This window comes from Ylistrum balloti, unplaced genomic scaffold (assembly GCF_031769215.1).
Source record: "Ylistrum balloti isolate Yb309-2 unplaced genomic scaffold, AGI_CSIRO_Ybal_v1 Utg370672, whole genome shotgun sequence".
Classification (NCBI taxonomy): domain Eukaryota; kingdom Metazoa; phylum Mollusca; class Bivalvia; order Pectinida; family Pectinidae; genus Ylistrum; species Ylistrum balloti.
Genome location: NW_026782406.1, coordinates 35,171 through 58,574, shown reverse-complemented (window position 1 = coordinate 58,574; position 23,404 = coordinate 35,171). Strand labels below are relative to the sequence as shown.

Below are 23,404 nucleotides of genomic sequence, written 5' to 3'. Positions count from 1 at the left end.
GACAGTGTTGTTGATTGTAAGATAGGTGATTAGAATTAAATTTCTCCTAGAAAGTTGTAGTGTTGGATTGGAATTAGCAGTATTTTTGCATTTTTAGCATTTTTTCAGTAGGTAACCATGACAATCAAATGTCAGAAATCAGAGGAATTTTTTTTTTTACACAAATTTCATCTCTCTACTGTTAATGTAATTGTTATACAGTTTATAAATATATATACATGTAATGATGTATTTTTCATAACCAATCTGCTATACCTGTATATCTCAAACATGACAAATAATTTCAGGAAAAATGCAAATTAACTGTTTACTGCTACCTTATAGCACATTAAAAAAAATTAATCTATTTAAAATGTGCTTTACTATGTTTAATTAAGTTTAATCCTTTCCATAATTGCTATAAATACATAAAAAACACACTGAAACTTGTTCATAATGATTTTATTTTAATTTCATCAGGGGTGCATAAAGGGAGGTAATTTGGGTGCTCTTGTGGGTGAGAATTTCAGCTGTTTTCAAAAGGCTTGGTATCAGTTTGAAAACTGTTCTACAGTAGGTAACAGGTATGAAATAAGTCAGTAACAACCTTAGAATGTATTTAGACTGCATTATAGGGCAATTCCAATAGTTTAAGGTGTGGTATCCATGGTAACTAAGAAGGAAAGTATGAGTTTTTGAATTTTGGATAAATTCTCTGTTTTGATGATTTTTACTCAATAATGTGTGTGTATTTCTCATAGATTGGGCATACAATCATGTTAATATTGTCATAAAATTACATTTCCATAGTTACTGCTGTAAAAAAGACTATTTTTCGAACAATATTGCAATGTAATAGGGTTTCTAATATTACACTTGAAGAAGGGTGGGGGGCAGTAAGCATAGGTGTTTGTGATGTCATACACATGACATTTAAGAATATCTTATGTCATATCACTGTTAATTACTTTCGAGAAATGTGTCAGATGCTAATTTGAAGTTTTTGTTGGATTTCTAGCCTTCACTATGACATCACAGTGCATTGGTGAAGCCATCATTAGCAATTGATGACGTCATAGTACTGATGACATCAGCTGTTACCATGACGTCATAACATAAGACTTTATATATGTAGTATCAATCTGCTTTTCAGTTATCTAAATTCACAGAAGCACAAACTACTTGATTCAGTTTCAATTGCAACTTTATTCAAGTAAATTTAAGACTTATTGAGGTTTTAATTTTTCAAATTACCTCCCTTTCTTCCTAATTTGAGAGCAGAATTGGTCAAAACACACCATGCGGGAAAATCCATATTACTCGATAGCTATTCAAGATACACAGTAAAGCGATATATTGTTTTGTTCGTGTGATCATTTTCTAGACACTCAGAGGGATTTTAATGAAATTAAAAAAACTAATTGTGATGTATAAGGTAGCAGTACACAGTTTCTCGGTGTGGCCATGGGTGATTTTTTTGCTCATTAGATTACCCCATTATAAAGGTTTTAATTAAAAATGAAAAAAAAAATCCTTGCTAAAATTGGTCCTGTCATGTTAAAGTGGACAATGTGGGGTTTCATTTTTTTCAGGATAATATTTTAGCTTTGTGTTGGAGATTACTATTTGGGCAGTCTCGAATCTGTGTCTACGCACCAAAAACTAGCTTTACAGGAAGTGAAATTTTCATAGTGTTTACATGTGGTCATGTTATGAAGAATTTCCGAGTTGGAATTTGCTGAAATGTAAGTACTTTGTTACCACGACAGTGTTGTTGATTGTAAGATAGGTGATTAGAATTAAATTTCTCCTAGAAAGTTGTAGTGTTGGATTGGAATTAGCAGTATTTTTGCATTTTTAGCATTTTTTCAGTAGGTAACCATGACAATCAAATGTCAGAAATCAGAGGAATTTTTTTTTTTACACAAATTTCATCTCTCTACTGTTAATGTAATTGTTATACAGTTTATAAATATATATACATGTAATGATGTATTTTTCATAACCAATCTGCTATACCTGTATATCTCAAACATGACAAATAATTTCAGGAAAAATGCAAATTAACTGTTTACTGCTACCTTATAGCACATTAAAAAAAATTAATCTATTTAAAATGTGCTTTACTATGTTTAATTAAGTTTAATCCTTTCCATAATTGCTATAAATACATAAAAAACACACTGAAACTTGTTCATAATGATTTTATTTTAATTTCATCAGGGGTGCATAAAGGGAGGTAATTTGGGTGCTCTTGTGGGTGAGAATTTCAGCTGTTTTCAAAAGGCTTGGTATCAGTTTGAAAACTGTTCTACAGTAGGTAACAGGTATGAAATAAGTCAGTAACAACCTTAGAATGTATTTAGACTGCATTATAGGGCAATTCCAATAGTTTAAGGTGTGGTATCCATGGTAACTAAGAAGGAAAGTATGAGTTTTTGAATTTTGGATAAATTCTCTGTTTTGATGATTTTTACTCAATAATGTGTGTGTATTTCTCATAGATTGGGCATACAATCATGTTAATATTGTCATAAAATTACATTTCCATAGTTACTGCTGTAAAAAAGACTATTTTTCGAACAATATTGCAATGTAATAGGGTTTCTAATATTACACTTGAAGAAGGGTGGGGGGCAGTAAGCATAGGTGTTTGTGATGTCATACACATGACATTTAAGAATATCTTATGTCATATCACTGTTAATTACTTTCGAGAAATGTGTCAGATGCTAATTTGAAGTGCCTTTTGGTTATTAGGTGTGGTATCCATGGTAACTAAGTGGGTCAAAGTGCATCACAGTGCATTGGTTCCAATAGTTTAAGGTGTGGTATCCATGGTAACTTATGAGTTTTTGAATTTTGGATAAATTCTCTGTTTTGATGATTTTTACTCAATAATGTGTGTGTATTTCTCATAGATTGGGCATACAATCATGTTAATATTGTCATAAAATTACATTTCCATAGTTACTGCTGTAAAAAAGACTATTTTTCGAACAATATTGCAATGTAATAGGGTTTCTAATATTACACTTGAAGAAGGGTGGGGGGCAGTAAGCATAGGTGTTTGTGATGTCATACACATGACATTTAAGAATCTTATGTCATATCACTGTTAATTACTTTCGAGAAATGTGTCAGATGCTAATTTGAAGTTTTTGTTGGATTTCTAGCCTTCACTATGACATCACAGTGCATTGGTGAAGCCATCATTAGCAATTGATGACGTCATAGTACTGATGACATCAGCTGTTACCATGACGTCATAACATAAGACTTTATATATGTAGTATCAATCTGCTTTTCAGTTATCTAAATTCACAGAAGCACAAACTACTTGATTCAGTTTCAATTGCAACTTTATTCAAGTAAATTTAAGACTTATTGAGGTTTTAATTTTTCAAATTACCTCCCTTTCTTCCTAATTTGAGAGCAGAATTGGTCAAAACACACCATGCGGGAAAATCCATATTACTCGATAGCTATTCAAGATACACAGTAAAGCGATATATTGTTTTGTTCGTGTGATCATTTTCTAGACACTCAGAGGGATTTTAATGAAATTAAAAAAACTAATTGTGATGTATAAGGTAGCAGTACACAGTTTCTCGGTGTGGCCATGGGTGATTTTTTTGCTCATTAGATTACCCCATTATAAAGGTTTTAATTAAAAATGAAAAAAAAAATCCTTGCTAAAATTGGTCCTGTCATGTTAAAGTGGACAATGTGGGGTTTCATTTTTTTCAGGATAATATTTTAGCTTTGTGTTGGAGATTACTGTTTGGGCAGTCTCGAATCTGTGTCTACGCACCAAAAACTAGCTTTACAGGAAGTGAAATTTTCATAGTGTTTACATGTGGTCATGTTATGAAGAATTTCCGAGTTGGAATTTGCTGAAATGTAAGTACTTTGTTACCACGACAGTGTTGTTGATTGTAAGATAGGTGATTAGAATTAAATTTCTCCTAGAAAGTTGTAGTGTTGGATTGGAATTAGCAGTATTTTTGCATTTTTAGCATTTTTTCAGTAGGTAACCATGACAATCAAATGTCAGAAATCAGAGGAATTTTTTTTTTTACACAAATTTCATCTCTCTACTGTTAATGTAATTGTTATACAGTTTATAAATATATATACATGTAATGATGTATTTTTCATAACCAATCTGCTATACCTGTATATCTCAAACATGACAAATAATTTCAGGAAAAATGCAAATTAACTGTTTACTGCTACCTTATAGCACATTAAAAAAAATTAATCTATTTAAAATGTGCTTTACTATGTTTAATTAAGTTTAATCCTTTCCATAATTGCTATAAATACATAAAAAACACACTGAAACTTGTTCATAATGATTTTATTTTAATTTCATCAGGGGTGCATAAAGGGAGGTAATTTGGGTGCTCTTGTGGGTGAGAATTTCAGCTGTTTTCAAAAGGCTTGGTATCAGTTTGAAAACTGTTCTACAGTAGGTAACAGGTATGAAATAAGTCAGTAACAACCTTAGAATGTATTTAGACTGCATTATAGGGCAATTCCAATAGTTTAAGGTGTGGTATCCATGGTAACTAAGAAGGAAAGTATGAGTTTTTGAATTTTGGATAAATTCTCTGTTTTGATGATTTTTACTCAATAATGTGTGTGTATTTCTCATAGATTGGGCATACAATCATGTTAATATTGTCATAAAATTACATTTCCATAGTTACTGCTGTAAAAAAGACTATTTTTCGAACAATATTGCAATGTAATAGGGTTTCTAATATTACACTTGAAGAAGGGTGGGGGGCAGTAAGCATAGGTGTTTGTGATGTCATACACATGACATTTAAGAATATCTTATGTCATATCACTGTTAATTACTTTCGAGAAATGTGTCAGATGCTAATTTGAAGTTTTTGTTGGATTTCTAGCCTTCACTATGACATCACAGTGCATTGGTGAAGCCATCATTAGCAATTGATGACGTCATAGTACTGATGACATCAGCTGTTACCATGACGTCATAACATAAGACTTTATATATGTAGTATCAATCTGCTTTTCAGTTATCTAAATTCACAGAAGCACAAACTACTTGATTCAGTTTCAATTGCAACTTTATTCAAGTAAATTTAAGACTTATTGAGGTTTTAATTTTTCAAATTACCTCCCTTTCTTCCTAATTTGAGAGCAGAATTGGTCAAAACACACCATGCGGGAAAATCCATATTACTCGATAGCTATTCAAGATACACAGTAAAGCGATATATTGTTTTGTTCGTGTGATCATTTTCTAGACACTCAGAGGGATTTTAATGAAATTAAAAAAACTAATTGTGATGTATAAGGTAGCAGTACACAGTTTCTCGGTGTGGCCATGGGTGATTTTTTTGCTCATTAGATTACCCCATTATAAAGGTTTTAATTAAAAATGAAAAAAAAAATCCTTGCTAAAATTGGTCCTGTCATGTTAAAGTGGACAATGTGGGGTTTCATTTTTTTCAGGATAATATTTTAGCTTTGTGTTGGAGATTACTGTTTGGGCAGTCTCGAATCTGTGTCTACGCACCAAAAACTAGCTTTACAGGAAGTGAAATTTTCATAGTGTTTACATGTGGTCATGTTATGAAGAATTTCCGAGTTGGAATTTGCTGAAATGTAAGTACTTTGTTACCACGACAGTGTTGTTGATTGTAAGATAGGTGATTAGAATTAAATTTCTCCTAGAAAGTTGTAGTGTTGGATTGGAATTAGCAGTATTTTTGCATTTTTAGCATTTTTTCAGTAGGTAACCATGACAATCAAATGTCAGAAATCAGAGGAATTTTTTTTTTTACACAAATTTCATCTCTCTACTGTTAATGTAATTGTTATACAGTTTATAAATATATATACATGTAATGATGTATTTTTCATAACCAATCTGCTATACCTGTATATCTCAAACATGACAAATAATTTCAGGAAAAATGCAAATTAACTGTTTACTGCTACCATTGCCGCTTCCGGTGTAAACAAACCGAAAAGTTGAAAACATAAAAGCATGGATGGAAGAGCATTTGAAAACAAATTCTCTGTATACGACGGGAAGTCCCTTGTCGGTGACGACGGAAAGGTTAGTACACACATGGTTTCAATGTTTTTTCTTTAAATAAATTACAAGGTTTTCTTAACACGAAGGAAATATGAGAAATAAAACCAGTCAATGTCATGAGTATGCATAACAATAATAATTCTTTTCAGAAGGTAACATGTTTAGTATAAGTATACTAATTTTTCACGCGGTCCTCCAAAATGATCAATCATAACCAAATACTAATAAGCAATTAGGTACACACACATATGAATTACGATATTTCCTGACTATACAGCACTACCCGGACAAATTAATAACAAACGGTTTAAATCGGGCTCAGGTTATCCCAGTAGAAGAACTAAGGAAAACAAAAGTCACATCGGAAAACAGCAACAACATACCATTTGTAGGGAGGTCGGCGACGGTCATTTACAGGCTTATTACGTTCTGTTGGAGCAAAAAACCCCATTTTTTCGGGTTTTTCACACTAAAATTAAAATATCAAATAAGCGTAGTTGGGGGATAGAAATATATCAAAATAAAGTTCAAGACTTCTATTTTCTTATTTTGGTAATTATTTTGTAATAAGATATAAATTCCTACCATTGCATGGAGTTCGAAGTGAAGTCGTTTCCAAAAATTCGGCCGCCATGTTGATTTATGTGTCAACAAGTGTGCCAAGTTCAGAATTAAATCCGCTGGCTATTACTGGACCAATTTTTACCATTAATGGCTTAAAATTTAGGAAATATAGTCTAGTTTTTGAAACTGAGTGATCTCTTTTGAAAAAGTATAGGGATCACACTGTAAAAAATATAAATTTGCAAAACAGTGTTTTTTTACCGTGATATCACTTCGCCGCGAACAGGGATCACTTGGATTATGGTAGCCTGGACCTTCATCTAGCGATTGGTAACCAAGGTTTCAACAAAATAACAAGAGCAGCCAGCGGAAATCATTGGATATTTGAATGACTTTTGCCACAATGTTTTGTTTGTATGAGTTATCGAACTTTGCTGCTGCTGCAGGCCGGGTGCAAATCCTCCCGACCCGGTAAACAAAATTGACCAATGGGACATCAGTATGTCCATTCGGAACATTTTGGGGTTTTTATGTTAAATATCAAAGGAAACATTCGATTTTCTTTAGGATTTATATAAAAGTATGTTTTAGAACAAAAGAAAAAAGGGGGGGGGGGGGGGGAATAGTTGCTGTGGTTAAGAAAAATATGTTTGGGGGTATAACAAAAACATTTTCTGAACACAGAACCATACTTTACTTTTCTTAATCTTTTAAGTCACAAATACAAATTATTTTCCATGAAATAAATGAATGAACATTTGATGAGAAAACAATTTTCTCTGTAAAATATCATGATTATACTCCCTCTCAACTAGCCCATTCTTCTTAACTCAGAAAGTTGATTTTGGTCTATATCTTGGTTGTTAAATTCCTTCTGAATGTAAGAACTGCCCTTCTTTATCAATGCAAGGGGGTATTGTTGAAGTGAAAGAAAGTTGTTTTATTTATTTTGTTGAAATTCTTTATATTTTTAATTGTTTTGCTAATTTATGACACTTTTTAAAATCTCTTTTATTTATTTAAGTTTTATTTTACCTTATTTTGGTTTCTTTTTAAGTTGTCAAATTTTTCAGAGGAAGAATAATAATTGTGATTTATTTTATTTAATTTTTAATCTAAATAAATCTTTTTCTAAAAAAAAAAAAATTATTTTGATTTATTTTCTTTTTAGTTTGTTTACACGCTCTGATATACTGATTTTCATTTTATTTTTGGTAAGTGTGATAAGTTTTATTTACAATCCAATACACTTTTTTATTTGCAGTTTGATAAGTATGTGATGATTGTTTTTACTTTTTTTTCAATACTATCAATGAATTAATTAGATAACAATTTTTATGACCGTTAAATTTTAACATTGATGTTAAAAATAACTTATGCTAGATAATGACAGATTTACCTATTTTTTGTGCTTTTATCTTAATCTTAAGGATAAACTTATAAAGACAAGAATAACCGTGTTTCAACTCTTAAGGCTTATAAAAGGTGAACTAATATCAACAGGAACATTTTTTCTCAAATGATATTGTTTGTAGGAGTAAAAAAAAAATTGGGGGGGGGGTTCACCTTCTGAGAATGTTTGATTTTGGGGTAGGGCTAGGTTTTTATAGAAATACTTGGTGCTGTTAATAGATAGAGGTACAAATATGTGCTAGTTGCATTCTACATATTTCTATCTTTAAAATGATACCTTATACACCATACAATAGTTTATATTCTTCTCGCATTTCATGATTAAACACAAATTTCAGGTTTTATCCAAAATTTTCAAAACGTAGAAAAACAACCTTAAATGTTGCAAAAAATTGTTGTTTTGAGTTAAAACTTGATCATTTGTATGTAGAAATAAGCATTCTTATATAAATTGTCATTTTATTACCACCTGGGAGTAGTTGAAGATCTTTTTGTCCTGAAAAAATGTTATTTTTCGTCTTTTCGGGGCTAAAAATATACCTCTTTGGCAGCTGTATTTTGGAGCTGTTGCTTTCAAAAAAATTTTTTAGGGGAAATATTACATATTTTCTGATAAAACATACAAAGATCAACAAGAAACACCATATAAAAAAAATTCCAGATTTTTTTTGAGCTTTCTGCATCAAAAAAGTCATTTTTTCTGAAATTTTCGATTTCGTCTCAAAAAGGGGCTGCGCAGGGTATTTGATATCAAAATATTAAAAAAAATAATGATCTTAAACCCTAACTGGAATTTTTTTTCAAGAAAATGCATTGTGATCTGTAAAAATAAGGAGATTTGGATAAATTGGGTGATTACTTTTTAAGATAAAGTTCTTCAAAAGTGGTAGTCTAGCAAAGAGGGGTGCCGACACATTTCTCAAAAAAACTAAGTCCAAACGAATAATTCCTCATGTTCAGCTGCCAATTTTTTTTTTATCTGTCCCCACCTAAACTAAGTAAATGTTTCTTTTTGAAGCTTAAGGGGAACTTGGCACCCTACAACAATCAGACAATACATATCATAACCATATTTTCAGATATAAGGCCTCAAACATGCCTCTTTTAGGGACTATTTGCTAAAAACAGAAAAAGGGTCGCTTTTCGAGGTACAAAAATTGATGTAACTTTTGAACCGCTCAACCGATTTCCAAAATTTTTGCACCAAAATTCCTCTTTCTTTGAGTTTTGTCCAAAAAACATGTTTTAAAATGTTTTCTAGGTGGTTCATTTTTTGAGCTGACCTCCCTACCATTTGTTGTAACACACAATTCTTGCAACAACAATATAATCCAGGCAGCAAAGGACGCTATCCCCTTGTTACATAAAAGTGAAAAAAAGGCGGAATTTGGTTCAAGCATCAGAAATTCTAGAGTAAACGGGGACCAGCCAATCTCATAAGAATTCTAACTAGGGCCAAATTCGATGATTCTGAAAACAAAATGGCCGATTTGTGTACAACGAAAAGACCGTGTATAGAGGAAATGTTTGTCAAAATATTTAAACCAGCTCTAAATGTAAGTTAATGTATTGAAAAAATCTTTTACATATATTTGATGGATAACAAACACTCATAATTGTTATGTCAATATACTGTAAATGATAACTTTATCTTCCCTTCTCTTACGTAGTATATATGATGTCATAATGTGGTTACCAAGACAATATAATAAATGTATTGCCTGAAGATGAACGTTAGGCCTGAAAACATTAGCGGAATACATTTGTCATGTTGATTTTGTTCTTTTCAAATATTTTGTTGATACAGAGTCTAGACATCAGTTTCAGACTGTTATGTATTTTGAAACAGACATTTTGTCGAACCGTATCATTTGAACTATAATATTGACTTGTTTGACCTTTCATTTGAATAATTTTGGTTGATGTTACATGTTACGCTGCCAGAAAGAATGAAAATGTGTTATTGAAATCATTTACTATTACATTTTTGAGTATATATTTTTTGGCAAATTTGTGTAATTTTCTTAATACACATTTTTACATGTCAAAATCCTTTCAAACATGCATGTCTTATATTGAAAAATGATGATTTTTAAATTATTTCCTTTGATGAATCATTTCTGATTTTGTCTAACTAGCTAGTGGAACACAGAGAGATGAAAGAACAACTTTTTTTAAACAGTTTGTTTTACAAAAAAAAAGTCTGCCGAGAATTATGGCTTATTTGAGAAAACAAAAGATTAACAATAGAAAATTAATTTAACCCAGAAGAAAAGGTGCATACATAAAAACAAACATCTGCCATTTTTGCACTATAATTTTATTTTGATTTCTTTTTCATCAAAATGTAGTTCCTGTTCAAACAATGATTTTATGTAAAACACATGTACTTCTGGGTCATTCTAAGCTAAATCAAGCATCTCTGTGACTTAGTGATTTCAGGTAAAGAGTACCAGGTCTGGTCAATGAATGACCTTGACTTCCTTTCAATGTCACTGGTCAAGGTAAAATGTGAGATATATACAATTGTAACTTCTCAGTAACCAAAATACTGTGAGTATTGATATTGGTCAAATGTTTTAAATTCATCAAATGACTTCTGCTCTATAAAAATAATTACTGAAAGGCCATGCTAATGGCCATTACATTTTGTCACTAGCAAGCAGATACAAATTGCACTCATTTGTTCAAATGTCTTATAGGCATCAAATTATGGCTTCCCAATGAAATGGTCTTGATCCACTTTCAAGGTCAAAGAAGAATGATATGTTACAATTATCAAACAACTTCTTTTAATCAATATTTATCAAAACCTAATTGATCATCATAGTATACCTGTAGCAGAGTGAACGGTTCATTTAAATAAATTTGAAGATAAGAAGGGTTACATGTTACAGTATTTTGATTCTCTTATTTTTCAAAAGCCCCTGTTATATCTTGGCTAGAGTAACATGCTAGAATGACATGTATAATTTCATTTTAAGTTTTAAATACAGTTCAAATGCATGACACTTGGTCAAGACCCATTTGGCTTCTTCTAGGAATTCATCGTAATAGTATGTATAATTGTCTTCTGACAGACTGATGTGGTGTGATTTATTAATGGTGATGATGACAATGATATAATGTCACAACCACTTTGGCTAGTGTGGAATCTGAGAGGAAAGATGTGCTCTGGAACTCAGACATAACAAACTACACAATTACAACTATAACCAACTTTTGTCAGCATACTGCAATAAAACTTCATTTCTTGGACAGAATCCTTACATTGCTTTTATACTATTTCAATTCCTGAACAGTGTTCTAAGTACAAAGACTGAAACTACCAAGCTTCGTGTGTTTTTCAACAGTACCAGGTATAACTACAGATAAAATGCACTGTAGATAAAAAAACCTATACATGAATCAATAGCAAAGACATTGAATATTATATTTTATGTGACAGTTATTGATAAGTCAACAAGAGCTGCTACGGCCACACATAGAAAGATTGCTACAGAAATTGTACAGAGGGTTAGACGATGATACAGATGCAAACTACACCTTGTATACCGGTATGGGAGGTAAGTCAGACTGATTTTTTAAACTTACGATTTTGTAAGATATCTTCTCAACGATTTTGTAAGATATCTCCTCAACGATTTTATAAGATATCTTCAATAGAGAAATGAATTTTATTTTTTTTTTTTGCAAAATTTTAGTTGCTTCAGTAAGTGATGTGTACAGGTTCTTGAAATTCAAGCAAGTTTTACTCATTAGAAATCTGTAGTAAAAGACAGCTATTTCTGCTCCAAAATGCTTGTATGCCATCTTTCTTGGATTCTGACAATGAAAGTTTGTTAACACTATATTTTGAGAAGTTCTAGATGGATAATTTTGGTTTCTTCTGTGCTCTAATGGCACCTTTTCAGTTTTGTGGGTAATCAGGAAAAAAATGGGCGACAGGCAGCCATCTAGGGTTTTCACAATGAAATATTGTAATTGCTATTTCTTGAAAAGCATTAGAGATCTCTTTCAAATTTGATATGTAAGTTCTCATTGGTCTCTTGTAGTGCCTGTCTGATTCATCGACTGATCAGGAAAAAAAATAGCTGATAAATGGTCATCTTGAATTGGAACAATAAAAATTTGTTATTGCTATTTCTAACGAAGTAATGGATGATTTGATAAGAAAAAAGATTCACTTTGGACCTTAGTTATGCATGTTTAATATTTTAGCTGATACAAAGTAAATATTCTATAAGTGACCATCTTGGTATCATCGTTTTTCACAAAATGCTTCAGTAGATGGGCTGTTCTTTAAATTCATTAGTAGTTTAATTCACCTTGGTCCTTGATACTTTGCTCTAGGTGGATGTTTGATAGTCCTCCATGTTTATTGCTATTTCCATATGTTTGATACACCTGTCATTATTGTTGATACAAAATATGATTGAGAGAAAAGAGGAGAAGCAATCCAACTGATAAAGAGCTAATATATAAGGATCATAAAGAGTTGAGAGTCAAGATACCGTAAATTTGCGGGTATAGTGCGCACTCGGGTATTGTGCGCAGGTTTTTTTTGGGGTCAGATTCAAAAAAAAAAAAAGATTTTCTACAGAAAGATAAATTGGTTACTGGTACCGCGATGAAACAGTTGTGGTTTGATCCATTGATAATTAGGAAACCACAATCATCGTGACCCTAACATATTTAATTACCTTATGTAAACAAATTCACACAGGTACCTGACTTAACAAGCATAAAGGGCTTGGCTAATTGGATAAGTACTTCTAGGATCTCTTGTATATGGTAGAAATTTGTGTACTGCTGGACCATTAGGCATCTGAACACTGAAACAGTAGACTTCACTGACAATAGTGACTCTGTTTTATATTGGTAATAACAAGCTCCAGTTCATTTAGATAAAGTGAAATTATTTTCTTTGCACTATATATGCTTGACTAAAACTATTTCCCTTTAATTCTTATAGGCATTTCATATCTTCATTGGCACATGTACAATAAACTTGGAAAAGATACACAGTACCTGGAACGTGCATACAGCCATATTAAGCATCATCTGCGACACCTTAAAGGTCGGAGAGTGACGTTTCTGTGTGGTGATGCAGGGCCTCTAGCTTTAGGTGCTGTGGTTTGCAGTGAGATGGGCAAAGCTGACAAAGCACAAGAGCTGATAAAAAGGCAGGCATAGTAATAGACAGATTTAGATGATCATGTAAAAGTTTTATTGAACACATCTAATATCTTCAATAGATAAAGTTCATTATTATCAATACTGTGTTTTTCCTGTGATAAGCCCTAGGTGTTATAGATATCAAATCAGAAGTAGGGTCTTATTGAGCTTATTGCAAAATAATGATCAACTGAAGTTTCCTTTGTTGATATTTTGGACTAAAATGAATGGATCTGAGTGAAGTTATTACAAGGCATTTGGCTTATATTAGTTATTGCTTGATAAATACTGTAACGAAGCTGAATCATTTAGCAATTCTAAGTTTCAAAATACAATTTTGAGAAACATTTAAAAAAATAATTTTTGTGAGTTCCTTGTTGTAGCTGCATAATCGTTTTTCTGCATATCTATATTATTTATCAATTTTACCAAATAGGCAATTTATAGAAACAGAAATTAGTTTTGAAGCTATGCAAATATACAATGTGTGGTCAACTTCCTATAGTTTATGAATTACATCTGTGTTTACCAATCCATTGCTCTATTTGTATACCTTACAGATTGGAGGCTATGCATGATGGTGTGTGTTCAGACCGTAACCTTCCTGATGAAATCCTTTTTGGTCGATGTGGTTATCTGTTTGCTCTTCTGTTTGTCCAGCGCCACCTAGGAGATGACAAGATAGATAATTCTGTCATTTACAAGGTAAGACAAGCATCACCTAGGAAATGACAAGGTAGATAACTCTGTCATTTACAAAGTAAGACAAGCATCACCTAGGAGATGACAAGGTAGATAATTCTGTCATTTACAAGGTAAGACAAGCATTACCTAGGCGATGACAAGGTAGATAATTCTGTCATTGACAATGTAAGTCAAGCGTCACCTAGGAGATGACAAGGTCGATAATTCTGTCAATTACAAGGTAAGACAAGCGTCACCTAGGAGCTGCAAGGTAGATAGTTCTGTCATTTACAAGGTAAGACAAGTATCACCTAGGAGATGACAAGTTAGATAATTCTGTCATTTACATGGTAAGACAAGCATCACCTAGGAGATGACAAGGTAGATAACTTTGTCATTTACAAGGTAAGACAAGCATCACCTAGGAGATGACAAGGTAGATAATTCTGTCATTTACAAGGTAAGACAAGCATCACCTAGGAGCTGCAAGGTAGATAGTTCTGTCATTTACAAGGTAAGACAAGTATCACCTAGGAGATGACAAGACAGATAATTCTGTTATTTACAATGTAAGACAAGCATCACCAAGGAGATGACAAGGTAGATAATTCTGTCATTTACAAGGTAAGACAAGTATCACCCAGGAGATGACAAGGTAGATAATTCTGTCATTTAGAAGGTAAGACAAGCATCACCTAGGAGATGACAAGGTAGATAATTCTGTCATTTACAAGGTAAGACAAGCATCACCTAGGAGCTGCAAGGTAGATAGTTCTGTCATTTACAAGGTAAGACAAGTATCACCTAGGAGATGACAAGACAGATAATTCTGTTATTTACAATGTAAGACAAGCATCACCAAGGAGATGACAAGGTAGATAATTCTGTCATTTACAAGGTAAGACAAGCATCACCTAGGAGCTGCAAGGTAGATAATTCTGTCATTTACAAGGTAAGACAAGCATCACCTAGGAGCTGCAAGGTAGATAATTCTGTCATTTACAAGGTAAGACAAGTATCACCCAGGAGATGACAAGGTAGATAATTCTGTCATTTAGAAGGTAAGACAAGCGTCACCTAGGAGATGACAAGGTAGATAATTCTGTCATTTACAAGGTAAGACAGCATCACCTAGGAGCTGCAAGGTAGATATTCTGTCATTTACAAGGTAAACAAGTATCACCTAAGATGAACAGATAATTCTGTTATTTACAATGTAAGACAAGCATCACCAAGGAGATGACAAGGTAGATAATTCTGTCATTTACAAGGTAAGACAAGTATCACCTAGGAGATGACAAGGTAGATAATTCTGTCATTTACAAGGTAAGACAAGCGTCACCTAGGAGATGACAAGGTAGATAATTCTGTCATTTACAAGGTAAGACAAGTATCACCGAGGAGATGACAAGACAGATAATTCTGTTATTTACAATGTAAGACAAGCATCACCTAGGAGATGACAAGGTAGATAATTCTGTCATTTACAATGACACACACCTAGGAGATACAACAGATAATTCTGTCATTTACAAGGTTCACCTAGTGACAAGGTAATTTTGTCATTTACAAGGTAAGACAAGCATCACCTAGGAGCTGCAAGGTAGATAGTTCTGTCATTTACAAGGTAAGACAAGTATCACCTAGGAGATGACAAGACAGATAATTCTGTCATTTACAAGGTAAGACAAGCATCACCTAGGAGATGACAAGGTAGATAACTCTGTCATTTACAAGGTAAGACAAGCATCACCTAAGAGATGACAAGGTAGATAACTCTGTCATTTACAAGGTAAGACAAGCATCACCTAGGAGATGACAAAGTAGATAATTCTGTCATTTACAAGGTAAGACAAGCATCACCTAGGAGATGACAAGACAGATAATTCTGTCATTTACAATGTAAGACAAGCATCACCTAGGAGATGACAAGACAGATAATTCTGTTATTTACAAGGTAAGACAAGCATCACCTTGGCGATGACAAGACAGATAATTCTGTCATTTACAAGGTAAGACAAGCATCACCTAGGAGATGACAAGACAGATAATTCACATATATGTACAATAAGGACGGATATAGGCTTTACCTTAATTAACAATCTAATTAATCTTACATCAGTTTAGTTGAAGTGATATGAAAGGAAAACAAACAAAAAACAAATGAACACAAAATCAGGACTGCTTATTCTCAGCACTTTCTATGCAAAAATTTGTCACTCTACAGTGTAGATTTACAATTGTCCCCTAAAACAACTTCACATTCATAAGAGACAGTTTCTCAAAATGCACACATGATAAACATTAACTTCAAATTTGTACAAAATTATTTAACTTATATGAAATATTTAATATCATTTCTTTAACATAACACAGTTACAATACTTGAAAGAAAATCCAATGTTGCCCTGCTTCGCCCACCTGATCTGATAGGCCAATAATGGTTATATGCTGTGGTCCAGTATCTGTTGTCAGTCTGTCCATTGTTAGCATGTCTGAACATGTTTGAAATTGGAAATGATCTTGACCCATATTTAAGGGATCAAATTTGTTTCCAGAAAATGTTCAATTAAGTAAGATGATTAATGAGTGTTAAATGCTGACTAGTGCATTGAAGCAGGTTTAAACAATGTTGATATAGATTTGGAACCTATTTTATAATTATTGGGTATGATATATTAATCTATGGAAGAGAAATATTGAGCACCAGACGAATGACGCAGGCCTTCTTGTTTTTGAGTGAAGGATCTGATCTGATATTGATCAAATTTAACATTTGGTTTGTCTGCATCTTCTTTTCTGTTGATGCCTATGATAAGTACCAGGTATATACTGTGATGAAGGCAAATGGATGTCTCTAACAGGTTTTCCAGTCAGTGATAGACAGAGGGCGAGGGTTGTCGAGGAAGGAGGGGTTCAGTCACCCTCTCATGTATCAGTGGCATGATAAGTACTATTTAGGAGCAGCTCATGGTCTAGCAGGTATCCTCACCACTCTGATGCAGGTAATGATTTGTTTTTGTTTGTTGACTGTGATGAGTGTCATCAATAAATGCAAACAGTGCACATTTGATAAATAATTAAAAATATATTTCTTTTAAAAACTTTACTGAAGAGTGTTTGAAACAGTGTAGTATATTTCTGTCATGTCTTCTTCAAGTATCAGTTCTTGAACAAATATTGAAGAATTTCAGTAACAGTCTACACAGTGTTTGTAGAAATTTCTTGATAGCAAAGTTGGAATGTAGAGTACCAATCAAAGACTATTGCTACTATAGAAATTTATACTCATTCAAAAATTTGTATTTTCCAGTAGATTTCTAGTAAGCAATGAATGAATTAAGATAGACAAATTCAAAGCTGCAAGGAAATGGAAGAGAAAATCAAATCATGCACTCATGCATATAAATAAATTGAAAATGAGATTATTCAAAGTAAATGACTAAAGTCCTAGCATGTTGCCATATTGCATGGTATACACTGCCATTAATTTTGCAGAAAACAGTTGTTGATGACCTTGCAAATCAAAATAGAAGCTGTGAATACCTCAATAAATAAAATTTGTAACAAATACTGGACTTGATTGTCAAACCTATTGATATACTTTAAACCATAACAGAATGGGTTCTAACACTTGGGCGCCAAAATGTTAAAATATCTAATGTAATATGAGATACCTTTTGGTTTTTTAGGTTACTGATCCCACAGGGAAGTACAAGGCCCTGATCACAGATTTTGTGAAGCCTAGTGTGGATTATATGCTGGGTTTAAGGTTCCCATCTGGAAATGGTCCATCGTCCCTGGAAAGTGAAAATGGAGACAAGCTGATACACTGGTGTCATGGAGCACCAGGCTGGATCTATCTGTTTGTATCGGCTTATAAGGTAACAACCAGTGTTTTGTGGTGTCAGTGGTACATGTACAAATGATCATGATGAAAAATCTTGGAAATTAGATGCGAAATAAATAATCTTAACTGATGTGTTTAATGAGCTCTATCTATAGTTACTTCCTGTCAATATTGACGTCTTGTGTGTTGTGACATCTTTAGTATATTGATCCCTGTCTATAGTGACTTCCTGTCAATATTGACGTCTTGTGTGTTGTGACATCTTTAGTATAGTGATCCCTGTCTATAGTGACTTCCTGTCTATATTGACATCTTGTGTGTTGTGACATCTTGAGTATAGTGATCCCTGTCGATAGTGACTTCCTGTCTATATTGACGTCTTGTATGTTGTGACATCTTGAGTATAGTGATCCCTGTCGATAGTGACTTCCTGTCTATATTGACGTCTTGTGTATTGTGACATCTTGAGTATAATGATCCCTGTCTACATTGGCCTCCTGCCTTTGATGATGTCTGATGTACTGTGACATTCTGTGTATAGTGATCCATGTCTATAGTGACATATGTTGAACGAGATTCGAAATTGGATGTTGCTCATTTGTGATCAAAAATAGAACATAACAATCTGTGATTCGTCAGTTTTTTCTCCTGAACCCCACTCTATACCAATCACATAATTTCACTTGTGCCTTCAATTTGGCTGTGAAATGTTCCAGAGGTGCAGTGATCATAACCTCTAGATTATTGAGGATGTAATGACCTTGACCTATAAGTATTTGTTTTGATGTTATATACATTGTCTTCTATTGTTGATATATTTGACAGACCAGTGGCGACAGCATTCAAATTTATTGTCATATATAAGTTGAAAGTAAACCCCAAAAAACATTGCCCACATTTTTCAATTCTTTAAAAATTGAAAGCCAAAAAGGGTGTATTTTTCATTATATTCATGCTTGGATTAGGTCCTTTTTCTTGCCATCATTTAAAGTGATGAAAAACAGAAACCTTATAATCAGCATCTTAACAGTATTAATTATACATTAACTCCTTATTCCTGTATGTTAATGTAGGCATTTGGTGATTCCAAGTATCTGGAGGCAGCCAAGAAATGTACTGATGTGATATGGGAACGTGGGATTCTAAAAAAAGGCTATGGAATCTGCCATGGTACGGCAGGTAACGCCTACGCTTTTCTAACGTTGTACAAGCTGACTAGCAACCAGGAATATCTCTACAAGGCATACAAGGTAAGTCGTCATTTGTTACACGGACTATCTTAAGGCAGAAGATTTGTACCTGGTACCCCTATTGCATGACTTTGAATAGGCAACTAAATTTAGGATCTGATCTCTTCTCTTTTATCATCTTCTAATTTTTTTTCTTACATCTCCAATGACCTTTGGCCATTAGTTGAGTGTCAGTCCCTGTGAAGAAGGCTTTGGATTTTTGTCTCTTGATCATGACTTACCAGACTTTAAGCCTGTACTCTCTACTCTATGATTAACAACAACATTAATGAAGTGTGACAGTTGGTTTGCTCTGTGTCAGTATAAAAGTTCACTTCAGCAGTATTATACTTCATTTCCACACGATCAATTCACAAGAAGGGTTATATGAACATACATGGCAGCATAACATAAAGATATACTCTCAATACCAAATTACATCACACGGCCATACCATGGCAGTCTACCACAAAAATAACCGCTCAATACCAAATCACCTTACATGAACATATCGTGGCAGTCTACCACAAAAATATTATCTCAGTACCTATTCACCTCACACGGACATATCGTGGCAGTCTACCACACAAATATACTCTCAGTACTTACTCATCTCACACGGGCTTATCATTGCAGTTTACCACACAAATATACTCTCAGTACCTACTCACCTTACACAGACATATCGTGGCAGTCTACCACACAAATATACTCTCAGTACTTACTCATCTCACACGGGCTTATCATTGCAGTCTACCACACAAATATACTCTCAGTACCTACTCACCTTACACAGACATATCATGGCAGTCTACTACAAAAATATACTCCCAGTACCTACTCACCTCACACGGACATATCGTGGCAGTCTACCACAAAAATATACTCTCAATACCTACTCACCTTACACAGACATATCGTGGCAGTCTACCACAAAAATATACTCTCAGTACCTACTCACCTCACACGGACATATCATGGCAGTCTACCACAAAATATACTCTCAGTACCTACTCACCTTACATACATAGGGAAGCTCTATTTAAATGACTATAATTCTTAAAATTATGCAATGGACAGCAGGTACAATTCAGTTTAGTTTTTAAGTTAAATCTTGATAGAGATGGATGACGGGGATTGCCTGGCTTATAGATGGTAAAAGCTGTAATCCCATCTTTTTGGATGAGTTAGGGACTTTAAATAGCAACTTTGTCACAGAAATTGTGATTTTACAAAAACATGACTTTGTAAAACAAATGTGATTTCACAATAGACATGACTTTGTCTCACAAATTGTGAATTCACAAAAAGACATGACTTTGTAAAAACATTTGTGATTTCACAGCGGCGGAATGAAGTGAAAACTGTTACCATTTACTTTTTGTGTTGTCCTAAATGTTTTCAAATACATATCTTGATCATATGAGAAACAGAATCTGACAGTGCCATTCTTAATTATCTTGTGCCAGATTCTAGGTCTGTCTCAGTGTCTTAACATTTAGCTTACCAGCAGATTGCAAAAATGAATATTCCTTAGACTTGTCTTAAAAATCTTAAATGAAGTGGAAACTCATGGAAAATACTCTCTATATGCATTACAGCATAACTTGCAGCTTCATTATCTTATATAATGAATTAAAAAACTTTCTTTTAAACTAGAAACCAAACATCTGATTTTGTTTTCTGTAGTTTGCAGAGTGGTGCTGTGACTATGGTAGACATGGTTGTCGCACACCTGACACTCCATACTCACTATTTGAAGGTAAGTTATCGCACAATAACTTAGTTTTTTTACATGCCAGGTGATACAGGGTGTACAATTTATTGTGTGTTTATTTGTTAATTCGTAAGGTTTGGATTGGTATAACACGTTTCTACACTCTTTCTTGTGAAAAATGACAAAATTTATGTTAGAGTGTAGCACTATATATCACGCCAGGGGTTTTAAATCAATTTCACTCTCTGCACCCCTGGAGTATGTCATAGCAAAATAAAAAAAAGTCCCCTGTGGCATGATCCTTTGGTGTACATAACATTGGTCGCATAGCAGTATATTGTAATGGATTAAAAGTCGCTGAGAGTGAAAGAGATTGTAATTCCTGGAGTACCGAAGATCCTTATTAGATGGATCATGATATATATAGTGCTACACTCTAACATAAATTTGATCAATTTTTAAAGTCATATACATTAAAAATATGAAATATATCAGATTCTTAATAATTATGTTTTTGAGGAACTGAAAAATCACTTTTTACCAATGAAGAGGACATGTGTATTTAGACTGTGATCACAAGGTTTTGTAATTTTGATCTTTTCCCATGATTGTATCTTTAAAGATAGTGTATTACTGCAGACTAACCTGTCACTGGATCTGTGTTTTGATGAAATTCTTTTCTTTCCAGGTATGGCAGGCACTATATACTTCCTTATTGATATACTGGATCCTTCTAATGCTAAATTTCCAGCGTTTGAACTGTGAGCATCTGGAGGACGTACATTAGCACCTTCTTATAGATTTAAGCTTGTCAACTTCCTAACACATTTGATAATATTCGTACAACTAATGCATGTACCCAAGGTATCTGCCAAGTAGATTCACTTCTTGACATTTAGAGATACAGTCCCGAATCCTGAAACAATTCTCCTATAAATGAAAGTAGTGAATTGCCAGGATTTTGATGAATTGTGAAATGATTGACATTAAAAATGTGTCCCAACTTTTTAATGTTCCTGAATTGCATTTGAAAAGATTGACTTTCCAGTTTATTTGTATAATCAGCAAAATGGAAGTTTATCTTTCATGTTTGTCATCTTCTATGTGCTACGTTCGTTGCTTGTTTGGAAGGGAGGCTTTCCATGACTTATCTATATTGTGCCATTGTGATAAAGACAATATTCCATGTGTATTTTATATGTATGCTTTCGTATGCCCCTTTGAATGATTGAAGGGAGACATTGATTTAATATTTGTTCATTTTGTTCTGTTTCTTAGTTCTTATTTAGGATACTGATAATTTCTTGTTTGAAACCTTTATAAAGGTTCCTTGTTCCTTTTTGTAATTTGCTGTACATCTTTATTACAAGAAGATGTGCAGTGAACTGCTGTTAGGTCACTAACCTTGCCTTCAAGGTCAAAGGTCAAATGAGCATGATTTTTTTCAATAATTTCTTGTCTGGGCAATAACATTTAAAAATGTTAAAGATTTCCTATTGAAAATTGAGGTATACCTTGGTTACCTATAGCCGATGTGCAGTTTATGGTCATTAGGTAACTATGACCTTGACCTCAAGGTCAAAGGTCAGAATATTCGTTCAAGCCATGACATAACTTAGAACCCTTTCAAACTCCAACTGAAGTGTTTTAGTTTTTTTCAGAGATTTCAATAAACAGTGTAAAAAATATTGATTAGCTGATATCATTTATGATGTGTCAGCATAGTGCTTTTTTTCATTCTGTATGTATTTGACATTTGAACCAATAATCGTTTTATTTAAAAAGAATACATAAACACCAGCTCATTGAGAGAGGATAAATCAAAATCATCCAATATGTACAAAATGTGATGGACATGTGATATTCTACTTGCTGTTAGTTTTGGGTTATTTACTATTGTTAACCAATTCTGATGAATAACCATACTGTAATTATGTGTGCTGTTATATACCACAGTCACCAAACTTTACCAACATTGTTAAGTAGTGTAATGTTTAAAAGAATTAATGACCGAGAACAGTTGGTTTTTCCTTGCACACCCACCTTACAACAAAGGCAACAAATATGTACATTTGCTTGAAAGGGGTGGCATGATTTTTTTGTCACATAAAGCTTAAGTTAGAAGAAGATACTGTTTGTTTCAATAACATATTTAGCTGTTTTCCGCTCGGCTAAAGAGGTATTCGCTCTAGCTTGGTTGTTGGTTAGTAAGACAGAGGACCTAGGTATGATCCCTGTTAGAGACAATGAAATAAATGATGACCTCTGCTTACATCATTGTTATAAAATGTTAATACCTAATATACCAGTACAATAAACCCTAGCCTACATTGTTTATATAAAACAGAGAATGTGTTGGTATTGTAATGTAAAGAAATGTTTTTGCTCCATTATTTGTTGTGATCATTCACCCATAAATATGATATTTAATTGTAATATATACTGTATCACACATTGTTTTTGCCACAGTTTACCAGTAATTTTTATGCTTCAGGAATTATTCAGAGGGAGTGTATAGTTGCCGCTTGTCCATTCGTCTTTCCATCTGTCCTTTTCATTTTCAAAGCATAACTTTACCTGCTTTTAAGAAAGGATCATGGAACTTGCTGTGTACATCAGTCACACTAAGGTGATATAATGTGTTCTAAAATGTATTTTATGTACCGGTAACATCCAATGTAACATCTTTCTGTGATATGTGTATATAA

The 23,404-nt window shown here is 33.3% G+C and overlaps 1 protein-coding gene across 1 annotated transcript; it reads left to right on the top strand.

The window, feature by feature from the left end:
• The first annotated feature begins 5,981 nt into the window (after positions 1–5,981).
• Positions 5,982–22,539, top strand: LOC132557446 (glutathione S-transferase LANCL1-like). Its single transcript, XM_060221931.1, has 9 exons — positions 5,982–6,082; positions 11,487–11,604; positions 13,014–13,224; positions 13,777–13,921; positions 16,765–16,905; positions 17,593–17,784; positions 18,824–19,000; positions 20,669–20,741; positions 21,385–22,539. The coding sequence occupies exons 1-9, from the start codon at positions 6,011–6,013 to the stop codon at positions 21,459–21,461; spliced, it is 1,206 nt and encodes a 401-aa protein (XP_060077914.1). The 5' UTR covers positions 5,982–6,010; the 3' UTR covers positions 21,462–22,539.
• Positions 22,540–23,404: the final 865 nt, after the last annotated feature.